The 17,576-nt window shown below is 44.7% G+C and overlaps 1 protein-coding gene across 2 annotated transcripts in view; it reads right to left on the minus strand.

Moving 5' to 3' along the window:
• The window catches only part of LOC146575492 (cytosolic phospholipase A2 gamma-like), a 21,474-nt gene continuing 3,898 nt past the window's right edge, over positions 1-17,576 (minus strand). Inside the window, exons 3-14 of one of the 2 annotated variants that reach the window (XM_085270206.1) lie at positions 13,386-13,528; positions 12,495-12,684; positions 12,275-12,380; positions 12,060-12,200; positions 10,437-10,502; positions 10,179-10,319; positions 9,582-9,728; positions 9,397-9,480; positions 8,044-8,198; positions 6,862-7,033; positions 832-1,000; positions 2-552 (exon numbers count right to left, since the gene is read on the minus strand). In XM_085270206.1, coding sequence (XP_085126332.1) covers positions 534-552; positions 832-1,000; positions 6,862-7,033; positions 8,044-8,198; positions 9,397-9,480; positions 9,582-9,728; positions 10,179-10,319; positions 10,437-10,502; positions 12,060-12,200; positions 12,275-12,380; positions 12,495-12,684; positions 13,386-13,528 — 1,533 coding nt within the window. In that variant the 3' untranslated portion in view covers positions 2-533. Of the gene's footprint in view, positions 553-831; positions 1,001-6,861; positions 7,034-8,043; positions 8,199-9,396; positions 9,481-9,581; positions 9,729-10,178; positions 10,320-10,436; positions 10,503-12,059; positions 12,201-12,274; positions 12,381-12,494; positions 12,685-13,385; positions 13,529-17,576 lie in introns of both variants that reach the window. The other variant, XM_085270207.1, reaches the window with a different exon arrangement.

Raw genomic sequence — 17,576 nt, forward strand, 5'->3', positions numbered from 1 at the left:
CTCATGATAAATTATGTTAAACTAGTCAGCTAGTTATCACTGGGCTGATTTAAATACATGCATCTTTTATTAGGACTGTTCATTTCACAGGTTGTAGTTGTGGATGTGATGCATATAATTACTTGTGTAGCACAAACTGTTTGGCATTTTAATTATGTATGTTAAACTCAGTGATAGCACAGCCCAGCTCTTTGGAAGTCCCACTGTGGGGTTTTATTTGTTTTGGGGGGGTCACGTGCATACTTTAATGCATTTTAAGATGAACACAAGGATCTTGTGTTCTTCCTTCCAAATACTGATATGAATAAGAGCTGCTCCAGATAATGGTGTATAGTTGGAGTTGCTACAGCAGCAAAGGGCTGTTGCTGCTGTAGCATACACATTGCACATTGGTCAAAAATAAGACACATAACACACTGCCAGTACTTTAAATGATGATTTATATATGGGTTCTGTTTTCATGTAGCTTCAATATTATCATCAGTAGTATCATCATGAACCAAAGATTTACGCTGCCCGAACAAGAAACCGAGCTATGGTTCGCCAGCCTTCCTATAGAGGAGGAAAAAGGATGGTGTGTTAGCTTTTCTGTAAGTCACACATTTATCCATTTTCCATCCACATCTTTCTGTAATACACAGATATGACTTTTTTTAACTTCTGTTACAAATCAGCCTTCTCTACAGAGACATACAGTGACCTCATAGATGACGTGCTGAAAGATATGTGAGAATAGTGACCTACATTGACAGCAATGCAAGATTATGCCTATTTCTTTTACGTCTCACTCCGTCTCACTTGACACTCCGTCGCACTCGAAGCTATCCCTACCACTTATTATGTCTGCGGAGAGCAGCTTTGTTTATCTCCTTCAGCAGAGTTTCCTTGTTGTTCTTCACATTTTCTTTCGCCGTCTCCAACACAAACTTGATTTTTTCCTGGCTGAAGGGACGCTGGAAGGTGGAGAACTCATCCATCTTTGCTTTGAACTCCTCTGCATCTATCAAAAAAGCAGTAAAGTGCCTCAATCACCTATTCTGTTTATCACAATAAGCTTCAGTTTGCAGCACTATGTAGGTTCCTCATCCTTTTAGACCTTTTGGACCTCTTTGGCAACAAGAAATAGCAAATAAAGCTATATATTTTTTAGATATCTTTTTTTTATTTTTTTATTTGCCTGTCCCGTTTGGCTTTTTGGCATCAGAATTATTGTCTAAAGGCTAAGAAAGATGATTTACTTTACCAAATTTACTTTACCAAATAGACCATCCCAGCCTTGCTGTAATGGTCTATTTGATTCACCTTTTATTGTTTATTTTATTTTATTTTCACTTGCTAAATACGGGACAGATTTGACTGGGGAAAAGAAAGGGGAGAAAGAAAGAGGGAAAGAAAAACAGCGGAGAAGAGGGACGGGGATAAAGGACAAAAAACAAAAACCAACAAAATAAGCAGACAAAAAATACATATATCAATCACCTGGATCACCTGTTGAGAAAGAAAAAAGAGAAAACAAGCAGAAGAAAAAAGAAAAGAGCAACATAATAAACAACATCACGATGATCTATGTGAATATAACAGTAAATACTAAATATTAAACATTATTGTGCAGCACGTAAGATCGACAGCGCACAGTGTATTTTGAGGTAGCTGCCAAAAAGGGTGTAGTTTGTGTGTGTGAGCACCCGTGTGTACACCTGTGAGCATGAGCGTGCTTCTTTTTAAAAGGTTCCTTCATGTAATGATCTGCTAGAGGCCTCAGCCCCGTCCTCCAGGGCATGAAGCAGGTATGGAGGAGATCAAAACTCAGGACATCCAGAGGCCCTCAGAACACAAGAGACCAAGGAAGACCAACAGAGGGGCAGCCGCGCCACTGTCCCAGAAAGAGCTGAGGAGAGTCCCAGATGAGGGCTCACTCAGCAGCCGCGGAGCAGAAGCCAGGGGGGTTGCAGTGACGCGCCCGTGAGCTCCGCCGGCAGCCAGCTGTGCCTGAGTGACCGAGCCCCAGGCTGAGAGGCCGAGGGCACCCCACCCTCAAAGTGGCCCGAGCGAGCCCCAGGCTCCAGGCCCCGACAAGCAGCCACCAGGAGTGAGCCGGTGTGTACCTGGACGCCCATCCCCGGACACAAAGAACCACCAACGCCTGAGGGCGTCTGCCACTGGCAGGGGAAGTGGTGGGGGAGATAGGCCTCCATACCTTGGAGGGCCTGAGATGTCCCCAGAGAGGTGGCGTCTGATACCCAACCTGACATATAGACACAGACATACAGGCACACACATATACAAACATCCATTCCCACCCTCATGCTCTCATATGCAATTACTCAACACTCACCCAACGTGGAGACAGACATAGAGAGACACTGTACACACAATCACACTCCCAAAGCGTACTCTAAGCCCCAGGTCTAGGTACCTTTGCCCCTGGAGGGGGAAACTGCACCCAGACCCAGGTAGTGTTACCCTTTTCCCTGCGGTGGAGAGAAGCAGACTGCCCGACTCGGCAGCAGCAGGGAGGCCCCACATTCCAGACCCCAGTTGGACAGCCAACTCCTCCTCCCAGCCCCCCCCCGCTCCAGCAGGCCGCAGAGAACGGGGGGGTGTTGTCATGGTCCTGAGTCTGAGGACTCAGTGTTTTGTGTTTCCTTATGCTTTTGTTCATTCCGAGTGTGTATTCTGTTGTGATTTTGCCATTTGTTAGGTTTCTGTTCTTTGCCTGCCTGCTCCCACTTCTCTGTGTTCCCTCTGTCTGTCCATGGTGTTATTGTGTCTGCTCATGAGTCTGCCTGTCAAGTTCAGTATCCTGTCTGGTTCTCTGTCTGTTAATTTCCTGTTTTATTCTGAAGGTTCATGTCTGATGTGAGTGTGTTCAGTTTACATTTCCCCTGTCCCGTCAGCTCTGATTTCTCCCAGCTGTGTTGCCCTCCTGTCTCTTATCCCCTGATTACTGGTGTGTGTATTTAAGCCCTGTGTGTTCTCCTGCCTGTTGCCGGTTCGTCTGTATTACTCCATGTAAGTCCGCGCTTTTCTGCATTCATCTGTGTCTCGCTGCGTTTTTGTATCCTCCGTCAGTCTGTGTCTCTCTGCCTTTCACCCCGTGTCCTGTGGATTTCTAGTTGCTCTTTAGTTTTCCCAGTTTAGGTTTCCGTTAGTTTGTCTCATTATTCGTTTTCTGTTACTGCCACTGACACCTTGTAAATAAACTCCACTAATCTTTTCATACACTGCTTGCTCTTGGGTCCTTTTTCCAACTCCACACGGCTCGCCTCGGCAGCCGTGGCATGTGTGAAGACTCCAAACCTCCCTCCACCCGCTCATTGTAGTGTTGATGCATGTGTGTTCTAAGGTCCATTTAAAACCCAGGAGGGCATGGAGCTACCTGCCAGAGAGCAGCAGGTAAGCGCATAGCCCCTCCTGATAGCCCTCAATGTCTACATGTATTTAAAATTGAGAGGTGGGCAACGGCGCCAGGGGTGAGGTGTACACCCTGATGGTCTTTTGGATTCCATGTAGCGTGCCCACCCCCAAGATCCTATATGTATGTGTTATGAGAGTGTGAGTAATGGGAATGTCTAAGTTGTGGGATAAAATTGAGGCACAAGAAGCCAGAAGGGGACAGAGGGGGGTAGCCTCCCTTGCACCCTGGTGACACACCTTTACCCCAAGGCCCTGCATGTGTGGGTGATTGTGTTGGAGCGGGAAGAGGGAGGCAGCTGGAGTTAGGGAGGGAAGGAAGGGAGGGGCAAGTGACCCCTCCCTGGGGCCAGCTCCCCCACTGACCCCAGTAGGCACCCCCATACTCTGCAACCCACCAGGGAAAGGGGGCCCAGGCCCATCCGGACCGGGGCCCAGTTCAGCAGCGCCGCCTGGCCCCACCTCGGAGAAAACTTCACCCACCCCGTCATCCACTCATCTTCCAGACGACACAAGACAATAGACGCCCAGGCTGAGATCTTCCTCCACCTCTCCTATATCTCCCCCTCCTGCAGAGAGAGTCCCTGAAGAGAGGAGACCTCCTGCAAGATGTAACAGCCTCCCCCATCAGTTGAAGAGCCCCCCAGATGGCTCAATGTACTGGCAGTCCCCTGCGCCAGGGCTGGGCCCCCATACACCCACCCGCCCACAACCCCAGCAACACACCAACCAGGACCCAAGCCCCCAAGGCCCAGCCAGGGCCCCAGCCCAGAGACGGAGCACCCCCAGAACCTCACGCCCATCCCGGACCCACCCAGGGGCAGCCAGGCTACCAGGTCAGTAACTCACATCCGTCAGCACAGACCCTCCCCTAGCCCCGCTGCACGCAGCCACGAGGAAACCATCACCTAAGAGCCAACAGAGCCCTTAATAGGCCATGACCGCAACCCCGGATTGAGCCCTCCAAGGAAGATGCTCCTGGGTATCCCCCCGACGCCCCAAGCCTGTCCCTACCCCCACACCAATCACAGCAGTGAAGGTGGGACCAAACTATGACCACCCACCCCTGGTTAGAATTAAGATTATTTTTATTTTTCCAGTTCATGAGGACTGTTTTCTTGGCTATGCATAGGGCAGTGAAAACCATATGGGCTATATTCTTTTCTGTAGTGACATTATCTAAGCTGCCCAACAAACACACTAAAGGGAAGTTGGAATGTTAGATTTCAGACACTTTGATAAGTCTTCACATATCGTGGATATAATTGTCCGGTGAATTGGTTTGGCAGTGTGAGCAGTTGTTGGTAGACGTAAAGCCCATCTTGAACATCCGATGACCTGTATAGTGCACTCTATGTAGTATTTTGTATTGAATTAATTGAAGACTGGGATTTCTAATTAGATGAAAGGTTTTTAAGCAAATCTGAGACCAGAAGTTTTGGTCTAAGTTAACTGATAAATCCGCTTCCCATTTTGCAATAGGAAGTGATATTGATTCATCTGTTTTAGAAAGCATTCTGTATATTTTGGAAAGTAATTTGGGGGGGTTTAAGAGTAAGAAATTGAACCACACTTGGTGGTGTTTGTAGTTCAACTTGACCCAGTTTAAATTTCTTTTTTACTATGGATTTAATTTGTTGATATTCTAAAAATCTTTTCTTCTTGATCCTATATTGTGTAACTAGTCTGAAGCATTCATGTCGTTGGATGTTTGAGCTGATAAATGGTAGATCTGAAATCTCTAGATTATTGCAAAGTGCTTGTTCTACATCTAGCCAAGGTTCATCTAAGAGGGTATGTTTTAGCCATTCTGAGATAAACTGAAGCCTGTTGGCTAAGAAGTAGTGCTGAAAGTTAGGCAGTTCTAGTCCTCCTTTATCCTTGGTCTTTTGTAGTGTTTTTAAGCTTATACATGGGGGTTTATTTTTCCAAAGGAATTTGGACATGCATGAATCCAGAGATCTGAACCAATCTTGTGGCGGTTTAGTTGGGATCATTGAGAATAAATAATTTATTTTTGGTAAGACCGTCATTTTTATAGCGGCAACCCTTCCCATGAGTGATATGGGTAAACATTTCCATCTAGCCAGATCATCTTCTACCTTCTTTAAAAGTGGGATATGGTTTCATTTAGTCAGATCTGCAAGCTTGGGAGAAACATTAATACCTAAATATTTTATATTTCCCGATTGCAGTGGTGTAGAAGAAGAATTATGGAAGGAGCAATTAATCGGTAGGACTGTAGATTTTGACCAGTTAATTGAGTAATCTGATATTCTTGCAAAAGAGTTTATCAATTCAATCACCCCAGAGATATTGGTTTGTGAGTTATGGAGAAAGAGTAACACATCATCCGCATAAAGGCTGATTTTATGTTCCACGTTCTTGCATTTTATGCCCTTAATTACTGAATTCTGTCTAATTGCTGCTGCTAGTGGTTCAATAAAAATTGCAAACAGTGAAGGGGAGAGTGGGCATCCCTGCCTGGTGCCCCTCAAGAGACAGAAGCTGGAGGATGTTTGGTCATTTGTTCTGACACAAGCTGTTGGGGAGTTATATAATATTTTTAACCAGTTAATGAAAGAGGATCCAAAACCAAATTTGTTGTAAAGTTGCAAATAGAAATTTACTTTATCAAACGCTTTTTCTGCATCTAAAGAAAATATTGTAGTTTCAAGGTTTTTACTGTATGAGTAGTCTATCAAATTAAGTAATCTACGTGTATTTGTTGATGAGTGCCTACCTTTTATGAAACCAGTTTGATATTTTTTATATATCTTTAAAAGATGTTTAAGCTGAGTAAAGGTGCTGAAAATGGGTTTTTTTTTGTGTATGTTCAATGTGTTAGACTTGTACATAGTTGACCATATATGATTAAATAATGTTGAATCCTGGATATGGATTTGTAAGCAAGAAATTTGAAATAAGGGGGTAGGAACAAGAAAAGTGTAAACTTCATCCTACTCCTTTTCGAGCGCACGCATTCTGTAGACAGATATATACATGAAAACTTGATGATTTTTAAGTTTTGGTTTTGTTTTTTGTTTTTTTCTGTTGTTATTTCAATTATGTTTGCATGTTCGAAATAAAATGATATCTATCTATCTAAATTATCAGTAAAATGAGATACAAACTGCTAACACAGTTGCTCACCTTGAACCAAAATAAAGGTAATAAAAGGTTGTTTTTTTTTTTCCTTGAATTTATGACCAGCACCATTTCTGCTGTTCCGGAATTCTCCCTTAGAGTCTGGTGTGTCTGTCTATGTTTTTACAAGTGTTTGAAAACTGTTTAGTCAGTTCAGTGTTTTTGTCTCTTTGTTGACAAGCTGCCATTTCAGTAATTCCTTTGTTCATGCTTAATACCTTTGGATACAACCTGACACCTTTTATTTTATGTCTGTAGCTCAGTTACAATGAAAGCACAGCTGCACATTTGGAAACAGACCTTTGCAGTTCCGTCTGTTGAAGAGCGGCATGTAGATGATTGTGGGCTCCTTCTCTTTCCCCTCCAGCACATAGCAGTCCTTCGGCCAGTCACTGTCCTCCAGGATCGTGTCATTTATCTCGGGGAAAGGCTTTTTCATCTCGGCCGCATAGTCTCGGGCAAGAGTCAGAGTCTGATAACAAAGCAGCAGTTGAACACAGTTTCAGACGCAGCACTAAGTACTATGTGGGCATCAAATAACACCCGAGGGATTGTGGCTGCTTTATTTTTTATCCCTCACCTTGAAACTTTCTAATAAGGCACACTTGAAACAGAATTTTGAAGTTTTAATTAGCGCCTTAATGGTTAACAAATTCTTTAAAGATTGTCAATAAGCTATTTCTCAGAACGAAAACAGTTCATTAGGACTTATCAAGAATTCTAATTGTCTACAAGGTCTCCCTCAGGTATTCCCATTACCCCACAGTCTATAGACATGCACATCAGATTAATTGGTGATTCTTAATTAATCAGTTAGCTGTAATTAGTTGTCCAACTCTTTGGTGATTTTTGAAAAATATTTTTGCATCTCTTTTGCATTTGAGCATAGCTTCTTTCATCACTGCTTCCTCTGCCTTTCCATTCAGGCCACACTGTGGTGCAAATTGGTCTTAGATGAAAGTATGGCCCAGCCTTAGTTTAAGGCTGATACACTTTGAAGATGAAATATTTGGGAACTAAATCATTGGCAGTTGTTTCTTCACAGTAAACATATCAATTAACAATGCATTTATTAAAAGAGGATAATTTAGGAAATTTATGTCCAAGTTTTGGTTTGGATGCTTTGCGGTTGATAAATGGTGTTTAAACGGTTAAAAATTTAATAAAATAAAAAAATAAAAAAATAAACTGTTTTCCCGTAATAAATGAAAGCATCATATATAAACTGCATTTGTATTTACTCGGGTTATCTTTGCCTAATATTGACATTTATATGATAATTTGAAATATTTATTAAGAAATCAGGAAAGGGGGCAAATATCTTTCCACGCGGCCTTGTTCCACATGGCTGTGCACAGTTATGGCTGTTCAGTGAAGGGCTGGTTGCAGTATATGCAGCACGACACAGTTTCAGGAGAATATAAATATTTGTATTAAACTATAAAAATGATCGATTAGTTACACACACACATCTTACAGTACCTCAAACATATTTCCAGCACTATACTCCGGGGCTATGATCAGGTCAATGTCTCTCTTGTCTCCTAGAAATGAAGGGTACGGTACGTTGATCACCAGTCCAGCATCTATGAGCTGGAGTCTTTCGTTAGAGTAGAGGCAAGCTGGAACAGAGGACTCTGCCCAGAACCAGAGACAGAGAGAGAATCAGCTTTTCTTTCACTAGGTTTCTTCATTGCACTTGCAACCATTATGGATGTCACTGTGACCATTAACACTACAAGCTAACACAAAGCCGAGGGCTACAATCAATTTAAAATGACCAGTTAACCCAACTTCATGCATGTATTTGAACTGAAAAAAACCAAACATGTAAACTGAATTCTCAGTGAATTCAAACCCAGGGGTTTCTTCCTGTGATGCGACAGTGCTAGCAATCCATTTTCTTCTGCTTATCCAATTCAGAGTCCCTGGACACCTTCAGCTCTGTCACCCCCACCTCCTGTCTTTTGTTAGTGCCACTGTCTCCAACCCATACATCACTGCGACTCTCACCACCTTGTAGACCTTCCTTTTCATTCTTGTTTCTATCTCTGTGTCACAAATCACCACTGACACTCGTCTCCTCCCACTCCACTCTGCTAGCACATTCTTTTCCAGCTTGTCCTTCGTTGTTTTGTTGATTGATTCGTATGGCTGACCCCAGGTATTTATTTCACTACCTGTAATCATTGACTGAGCTTTAGATGTGTTTAACTGAATTTGGCTTGTCCAAACAGGCATTTGGGTTATCCAAGCTCCAGTGTACAGCTCTAACTACTTTTGTGAGGTGGTCATTCAGAGGTGGTCTGGGCTGCATACAGCCTCATTCATTTATTAGTAGGTATTCCAGCGTATCCTTGGTCACATTAAAGGACCACCTACTCAGCTGACATGTATGTCACTGGAAAAAGTGCAAAGTGGAAAGTGCAGTAGCTTCTGGACCAAGACAACCCATCAGACTAATTACAAATAAATAAATAAATAAATAAAACCCCAAAGTGAGTAACGCTTTTTAAGGTTGGAGGGCTTGATGGGAATTCAGGGTAATAGGTTGGTCTTGGTAGCCTCTTGAGCTTTGTAGATGTAGATAGATGCAGGTTTACAAAAGTGGACAAGTCCCACTTTTGTAAACCTGAATCCTAATTCAAACATTAGGATTCATCTACTCTGGGAGTAGATGAATCCTAATGTCAGAATTTCTAATCTTAAGTGTCACGTATGTCCAATAGGAATAGTATCACTAGTAGTCCTTTTTCACTTTGCCATGATTTTGTGTGAGAAATGACTCATTCAGTGGGAATGGGTCATAATTGTTGCTTAAATTGTCTGACTCACCTTGGTATCGGTAAAGGAAGTTTCCAGTTGTTCCCCACTTCCATTCAGCAATCAGGGGAATTACTTGGTTTATTAGGAAAGAAACTGGGAGAAATACATTTACATGAATAGAGTACAATAAAAACTGTCTTTTCCTCTCCAACACTGACAAGACTGTGTGCTTATCACCTATACTGTACACTGACCGTCTGTTTTGAAAGCTCCATCGTCCAAACTTTGGCTCCACGTCTCAACTGCTGCCAGCAGCTCCTGACTCCACTGGTTAAAAAGAGTTTTTCTTTCCTCCATACTCTCTGCCTCCACAGACTCAGTCTTGCTATGATTTACCTTGTCTGGGAAAGATAAGAGTCTAATAGGTACTGCGGCATTTTCAGATAGACATTTGCTGCATGATTACGCCATTACAAAGAAATGTCATAAATCTTTCACGTTCAGTTCTATTTTCCAACTTTTTTTTTGGCCTGTAAATATCAGTAGCTACACTCTATTAATTCAGTTCAATTCAAATTTTTTATATCGTGCTAAATCACAACAACAGTCACCTTAAGTCACTTTATATTGTAAGGTAAAGACCCTACAATATTAAAGAGAAAGCCCAACAATCAGCTGACCCCCAATGAACAAGCACTTGGTGACAGTGGGAAGGAAAAACTCCCATTTATCAGGAAGAAACCTCCGGCAGAACCAGGCTCAGGGAACGGCGGCCATCTGCTGTGACTGGTTGGGGTTCTGCTCACATCTACCCAAGTAATGTTCTTTAAGACATTCTTGGAAACATTTACCTTCTAGGATTTTCTGCAGCTTATCCAGGTACATCAGAGCAGTAGTGTCCTTAACAGTTATTCTGGTCAGAGCTATCACTTTATCAAGGATGATCCATACGCGCAGGTACTCCTTAGCAGCACTGTCCAAATGCCCAGACACTAAAACACACACACACACACACACACACACACACACACACACACACACACGCTGAGCAGGTTAAGATAACACAGTCAACATACATGTAGCAGGTATGCTTTTCAAACTGTGATTACCATTCAGCCATTGAGGGACAAAGTCTCTGAGAGTCTCCTCATTAGCTATCGCACAGCCTAAAATACCTGTACAATGAGAAAATGATTTTAGATGTTTGTATTTTACACCAGACACTGAAAATCTTCTGTATTAATATTTAGGAATGAAACCTATTTCTTCCTACAGATGAGGAAACATCTACATTGACTCGTGCTTTACATTATATTCCTGGCAGTGGAAGTCGCGTACACCATTGTTCAGTGCAGGCTGCCTCTATGCAATCATACTTTCCAATTAGTTGGTTTCATAGTTCTTTTTTGGCTGGTTTCCTCTAATGTGTTTTAGATGTATAAAAGAATGACAGTCACTCTCACAATATTTTACTAGTATTTGTCTCCAGACCGATTAACTGGAAAGTGCTGTTGAGTTTTCATGCAATAATTTTCAGAAGGATCTAAAGTTATCAGAGTAGTGAGAAAACTAGTCTGGGTCATTGTGGTTGCACTGAAATTTGAACGCTATTTTGTTAGCAGCGGACTGTTGCTTGTCTTGCTTGTTTTGTTGGCTCTGACTGCTGCATTTGACACGGTGGATCACGATCTGCTGATCTCTCAACTAAAGCCTTGTTTGGTCATTTCTGGCTTGGCACTTTCGTGCCTCAGGGATCTATTCTTGGGCCACTACTGTTTTCATCATATCTCCTGCCATCAGGAACAATTTTTCCAAAAACACTTTAATTTCTGACGATTTGCCAGCTCTATCTAGCTTTGAATCACTCTGATAGCTCTTCAGTTGGACTCCTGCTTATTTGTCTTAGCAATGTCATAGATGGCTCTAAATTTGTTATTATGTGCCATTAATTAAATAAAATTGCAAATAAATAATTTATTTATTAAATGTTTTAAATGAAATGAATCAGCATTTAATAAATTATGTAATGATATATTTATTTAATTCATTTTGTCACTCCTGGCTGTCCATATCCTGGCTCCATGCACTGGCTTCCAATTGAATTTAGGATCTATTTTTAAATCCTTTTACTGGTTTTAAATCTTTAAATGGTCTGGCGCCTGTATATTTTTCTGATTTTCTGCAGCCATAAGATCAGACAAATGTACAGCAGCTCTTGTTCTCAGTTCCTAAATCATTTTCTGGGCTGTTCCTACTCTAAGTGCATGGGTAAATAGCATCAGAAAGATGTCTTCTCTTTGTTGGTTGGTTAATGGGCCACTAAATGAAACTACACCCCACTATCCTGAAGCTACAGTTTAGTTTTTCTGTATAAACCCTAATAAATAACAGCAAAGATGATAAATTAAAACAACTTACATTTTCACTAAAAGTCATGTGGCCTTGTACCTTCCTGTTTTCACATAACCTGCAGCCCTGTGAAACTGTGATGTAACATTTGCAAGCATAAGAAGAATATATAGACTGCACAAAATTACACTGTACTGACTTGGCAACAATAGAAAGCACTGAGCCACCATGTTGCCCTTTTGATACTGACAGTTTTGGTGGTTCTCTTGGTGATTTAAAGTGGAAAAGCTTCATCGGATCCGTACTTGAAAGTAAAATCAGCTACATATTCTAGGCATCATCAAACCAATCTCATATTCCCTGTTCAGCCTGTAAACACTCACCCTGTAACTTGACCATGTCCATCTCTTTCTTTTTCTCCAGCAGCGTTCCATTTTGGAATTTGCTGCCCAGGAGAGATGTTTCGATAAAGAGACCCAACTCTGTGAATCCGGCCTCGTGGGGGCTTATCTCAAACCATTTTCCTAAAAGATGCGAGAGTGCATTATAAACCACTTAATAAGGGGCTAATCTAACATGTCTTTATGTATGTATGTACCTTCTATAGGTCCTTGAGTAAAGCAGTGCTTTTCAATAGCACAGTAGATGGGATAAGGGTTTGTGGCATTCCTGTTGGCCTCATCTGAAAGACACCGTAGGTCCATCTGATGGAACACCAGAGATTTCACTGAAAGCCTTAGTCTGTATAGCAGAGAGAGAACTGAATTTCAAATGAGAATTATATGAACTATAGTTTGTCTTTGTGCTTGCACTGGTACCTGTTTCATAAATCCAGCTGAAGTTAAGACCCCCCAGATATCAGCAAGAGAGAAGTGCTCTTCTTTTGCTCTCTCACCCAACCAATCCACAGCTTGCTCAAGTTTAACACTCGGGGAATCAAACAGCCTGGACACTGCCGCATCCATGTTGGTGCTAAATTGTGAGTCATTGTACAAGGAGGCCATGGACCTAACAGATAAAGCAAGTCAGGCAGGTGTATAAGACAGACGTCAATAGGAAAACAATTGTTGCAGATAAGGTGATTGCACCTTGTAGTGATCCCTTTGTTAATTTTTTTTCTTCTTGTCTTCTTTTTATGTTAGACTTGATAATGATGTGTCTACCTGTAAACCTGTAAATTTGTAAAAGGCTGTCCATGATTTAGTGTCTTGCTGTAATCAGTGATTTTACCAGAATAAAACACTATTATTCGTTCACTTTTTATATTTTCACGACTTCTTTAGCTGGTTTCTGTTGCATTTGCAGCCTGTTTCACAAGCACATGCTTGTGATTTGACAGTAAATAAATGATCCTGAATTGAACTGAGGATCTCTTTGCTCATTCTGAGCCAAAGAAATGAACCAATAAAACTAATCATACTAAAACTAGTCCCTAACTGGTACAAAAAGGGGTGCTAGGTGCATGGAGGTGGTAATCACAAAATAATCTAAAAGAAATATAAATCTTATTACATCAAGCCAAAAGCTAATTAACATAAACAGAAAAACATCCCATATATCAATTAACATGCATGTATATGCACTGTATATATATATATATATATATACACACTGTATATATTGTTTCTACTTGGCCACTGTAATGACTATTTTATAATATATTCTGGTAAAGAAAGAATTATATTTAATGTTTGTGTCATTGTTTATACCATGTAGACCCCGAAACTCCTCCTAGGTAGAGCAGTGTGTCCAGCAGACCTTCCTTTTCCATTTGATGGAGGGAACCCACCAGACCCACAGCTGCTCGCTGACCCCCACCTGATGCCAACAGAGCAATGTGGGGAACTGAGTCCTGGATGAAAATATGAAGGAGAGATATTATTTGATAGCTGCACTGCAGTTTTTGGATGCAACAATTAATAACCCTTTCACATCTTTATAGTAAATCTGAAGCTACAGCCATCTGTCTGTAACTCAGTTTGTCATAAAATGTCCAAACAGGAAAACAGCTAGCGGTTCTCTGCTTAAAAAAAATCCCCTAATAGCATCTCTAATTAATGCCAACAAAACGATGTGGGGAACTGAATCCTGTTTTCTTCCTGTATACTGTTTCTTGTGTTTCTCTCTGTGTTTTACTCCTCTGACTTTCTCTCTTTACATACATTTTTGCCTTGATTGAGTTTGTTTGTGATGCCCGGGATAGGGTTACCGGGGCCCCGCCCTGGAGCCAGGCCCGGGGAGGGTGCCCGAGGGCGAGCGTCTGGTGGCCGGGCCTTAGTCCATGGGGCCCGGCCGGGCACAGCCCGAAGAGGAGACATGGGCCCATCCTCCCGCAGGCCCACCACCCGCAGGAGGCGCCATAGGGGTCAGGTGCATTGTGAGCCGGGTGGCGGCCAGGAGCGGAGGCCCTGGCGGACCGACCCCCGGCTGCCAAGACTGGCAATAGGGACATGGAATGTCACCTCTCTGGTGGGGAAGGAGCCTGAGTTGGTGCGTGAGGTTGAGAGGTACCGGCTAGATATAGTTGGGCTCACCTCTACGCATTGTCTGGGCTCTGGAACCAGTCTCCTGGAGAGGGGCTGGACTCTGTCTCAGTCTGGAGTTGCCCCTGGTGAGAGGCGGCGGGCTGGGGTGGGTATTCTTATATCCCCTCGGCTTGCTGCCGGTACGTTGGGGTTTTTCCCGGTGGACGAGAGGGTTTGTTCCCTGCGCCTTAGGGTCGGGGAACGGGTCCTGACTGTCATCTGCGCTTATGCGCCGAGTGGCAGTTCGGAGTACCCAGCCTTCTTAGAGTCCCTGGGGGGGGTGCTGGAAGGTGCTCCACCTGGAGACTCTGTTGTCCTGCTGGGAGACTTCAATGCTCACGTGGGTAACGACAGCGAGACCTGGAGGGGCGTGATTGGGAGGAACGGCCTCCCTGATCTGAACCCGAGCGGTGCTTTGTTATTGGACTTCTGTGCTAATCACAGTTTGGCCATAACGAACACCCTGTTCGAACATAAGAGTGTCCATAAGTGCACGTGGCACCAGGATGCTCTAGGCCGTAGGTCGATGATCGATTTTGTAATCGTATCACCAGACCTGCGACCATATGTTCTGGACACTCGGGTAAAGAGAGGGGCTGAGCTGTCAACTGATCACCACCTGGTGGTGAGTTGGATCAGGTGGCGGGGGAGGACGCTGGACAGACCTGGTGCACCTAAACGCGTAGTGAGGGTGTGCTGGGAACGTCTAGCAGAGGCCCCAGTCCGCGAGATCTTCAACGCACACCTCCGGCAGAGCTTCAACAGCATTCCGAGGGAGACTGGGGACATTGAGTCCGAATGGACCATGTTCAGCGTCTCCATTGCCGAAGCTGCTGCATTGAGCTGCGGCCGCAAGGTGGTTGGTGCCTGCCGTGGTGGTAATCCCCGAACCAAATGGTGGACACCAGAGGTGAAGGGAGCCACCAGGCTGAAGAAGGAGGCCTATCGGGCTTGGTTAGCCTGTGGGACTCCGGAGGCAGCCGACAGGTATCGACAGGCCAAGCGGAATGCGGCTCGGGCAGTGGCTGAAGCAAAAACTCGGGTGTGGGAGGAGTTCGGAGAGGCCATGGAAAAAGACTTTCGGACTGCCTCGAAGAGATTCTGGCAAACCGTCAGGCATCTCAGGAGGGGAAAGCGGTGCTCTACCTGCACTGTGTATAGTGCTGGCGGAGCGCTGTTGACGTCGACTGAGAAAATTGTCGGGCGGTGGAAGGAATACTTCGAGGACCTCCTTAATCCCACTGACACGTCTTCCGGGGAGGAAGCAGAGTCTGGGGATGAGGGGTGTGACCCACCAATTTCCGGGGGCGAGGTCACTGAGGCAGTTAAACAACTCCTTGGTGGCAGAGCCCCTGGTGTCGATGAGGTCCGCCCCGAGTTCCTGAAGGCTCTGGACGTTGTAGGGCTGTCTTGGTTGACACGTCTCTGCAATGTTGCGTGGAGATCAGGGGCAGTACCTGTGGACTGGCAGACCGGGGTGGTGGTCCCCATCTTCAAGAAGGGGGACCGGAGGGTGTGTTCCAACTACAGGGGGATCACACTCCTCAGCCTCCCCGGGAAAGTCTATGCCAGGGTGCTGGAGAGGAGGGTTCGTCCGCTAGTCGAACCTCGGATACAGGAGGAACAATGCGGTTTTCGTCCTGGTCGCGGAACACTGGACCAGCTCTTTGTCCTCTCGAGGATACTTGAGGGTGCATGGGAGTTTGCCCAACCAGTCTACATGTGTTTTGTGGACCTGGAGAAGGCATTCGACCGTGTCCCTCGGGGCGTCCTGTGGGAGGTGTTGCGCGAGTATGGGGTGTCTGGCCCATTGCTACGGGCCATTCAATCCCTATACAACCGTTGCAAGAGCTTGGTTCGCATTGCCGGCAATAAGTCGGACTCGTTCCCGGTGGGTGATGGGCTCCGCCAAGGCTGCCCTTTGTCTCCGGTTCTGTTCATAATTTTTATGGACAGGATTTCTAGGCGCAGCCAAGTGGCGGAGGGCTTTCGCTTTGGTGGCCTCAGAATCTCATCTCTGATTTTTGCGGATGATGTGGTTCTGTTGGCTTCATCGGGTGAGGGCCTCCAGCTCGCACTGGAGCGGTTCGCAGCCGAGTGTAACGCAGCGGGAATGAGGATCAGCACCTCCAAATCTGAGGCCATGGTTCTCAGCCGGAAAAGGGTGGAGTGCCCACTCCGGGTCGGGGATGAGTTCCTGCCCCAAGTGGAGGAGTTCAAGTATCTCGGGGTCTTGTTCGCGAGTGATGGGAGAAGGGAGCTGGAGATCGACAGACGGATTGGGGCTGCGGCTGCAGTAATGCGGACGCTGCACCGGTCAGTCGTGGTGAAGAGGGAGCTGAGCGTAAAAGCGAAGCTCTCAATTTACCGGTCGATCTACGTCCCTACCCTCACCTATGGCCACGAGCTGTGGGTAGTGACCGAAAGAACGAGATCGCGGATACAAGCGGCGGAAATGAGCTTCCTCCGAAGGGTGGCTGGCCTCTCCCTTAGAGATAGGGTGAGAAGTTCGGCCATCCGGGAGGGGCTTAGAGTAGAGCAGCTGCTGCTCCACATCGAAAGGAGCCAGCTGAGGTGGTTCGGGCATCTGGCAAGGATGCCCCCTGGGCGCCTCCTGGGCGAGGTGTTCCAGGCATGTCCCACCGGGAGGAGGCCCCGGGGCAGACCCAGGACACGCTGGAGAGATTATATCTCTCGGCTGGCCTGGGAACGCCTTGGTATTCCCCCGGACAAGCTGGAGGAGGTGGCTGGGGAGAGGGAGGTCTGGACCTCTTTGCTTAGGCTGCTACCCCCGCGACCCGACCTCGGATAAGCGGATGAAGATGGATGGATGGATGGATGGAGTTTGTTTGTGTCTAATTATCTCCCTGGTGTGTATATAGTGTTGTTGTCTTTTCACCCTTGAATTACTGTGCCTTATGGTGTTTTTTCCTGCTGATTTCTTGTTTTTAGCGTTCCATTTATCTAGCTGTCACTCTGCCCCAGTATTTTGTCTGCATGTGGGCCCACTTTATGGACTACTGCAATGTGGCATGTAAATTATATTCCTGACTCATTGTGCATTGAGATAAAAGATCAAGGCTTCAGGGGTGTCTGCTAGAAAAGCTTTCAAGAAATTTAGTTTTTCCTTTATGTTTTTGTTTGTTTGGTTTTGTTGGGTTTTTTCAGTTCTCTGTTATAGCTTGATTAGCTTGAAGTATGAAAACTACTTGGTCATATTTACCAAAACATCAATTGTTTTTTTAAAGCCCATATATAAACTACACTCATTCCTCTGTTGTTGTTCTCCCTTTGAAGCCCATTTATAAAATACAACAAAAGGTACTGTACAAGACTGCCAGGAGAAGTCCACAAATCCAACAGAGAAGGAAACTA

Source organism: Mchenga conophoros, linkage group LG4 (assembly GCF_057382185.1).
Source record: "Mchenga conophoros isolate Kocher_MC1m ecotype Shallow Benthic linkage group LG4, M_conophoros_male_GT1.1, whole genome shotgun sequence".
Classification (NCBI taxonomy): domain Eukaryota; kingdom Metazoa; phylum Chordata; class Actinopteri; order Cichliformes; family Cichlidae; genus Mchenga; species Mchenga conophoros.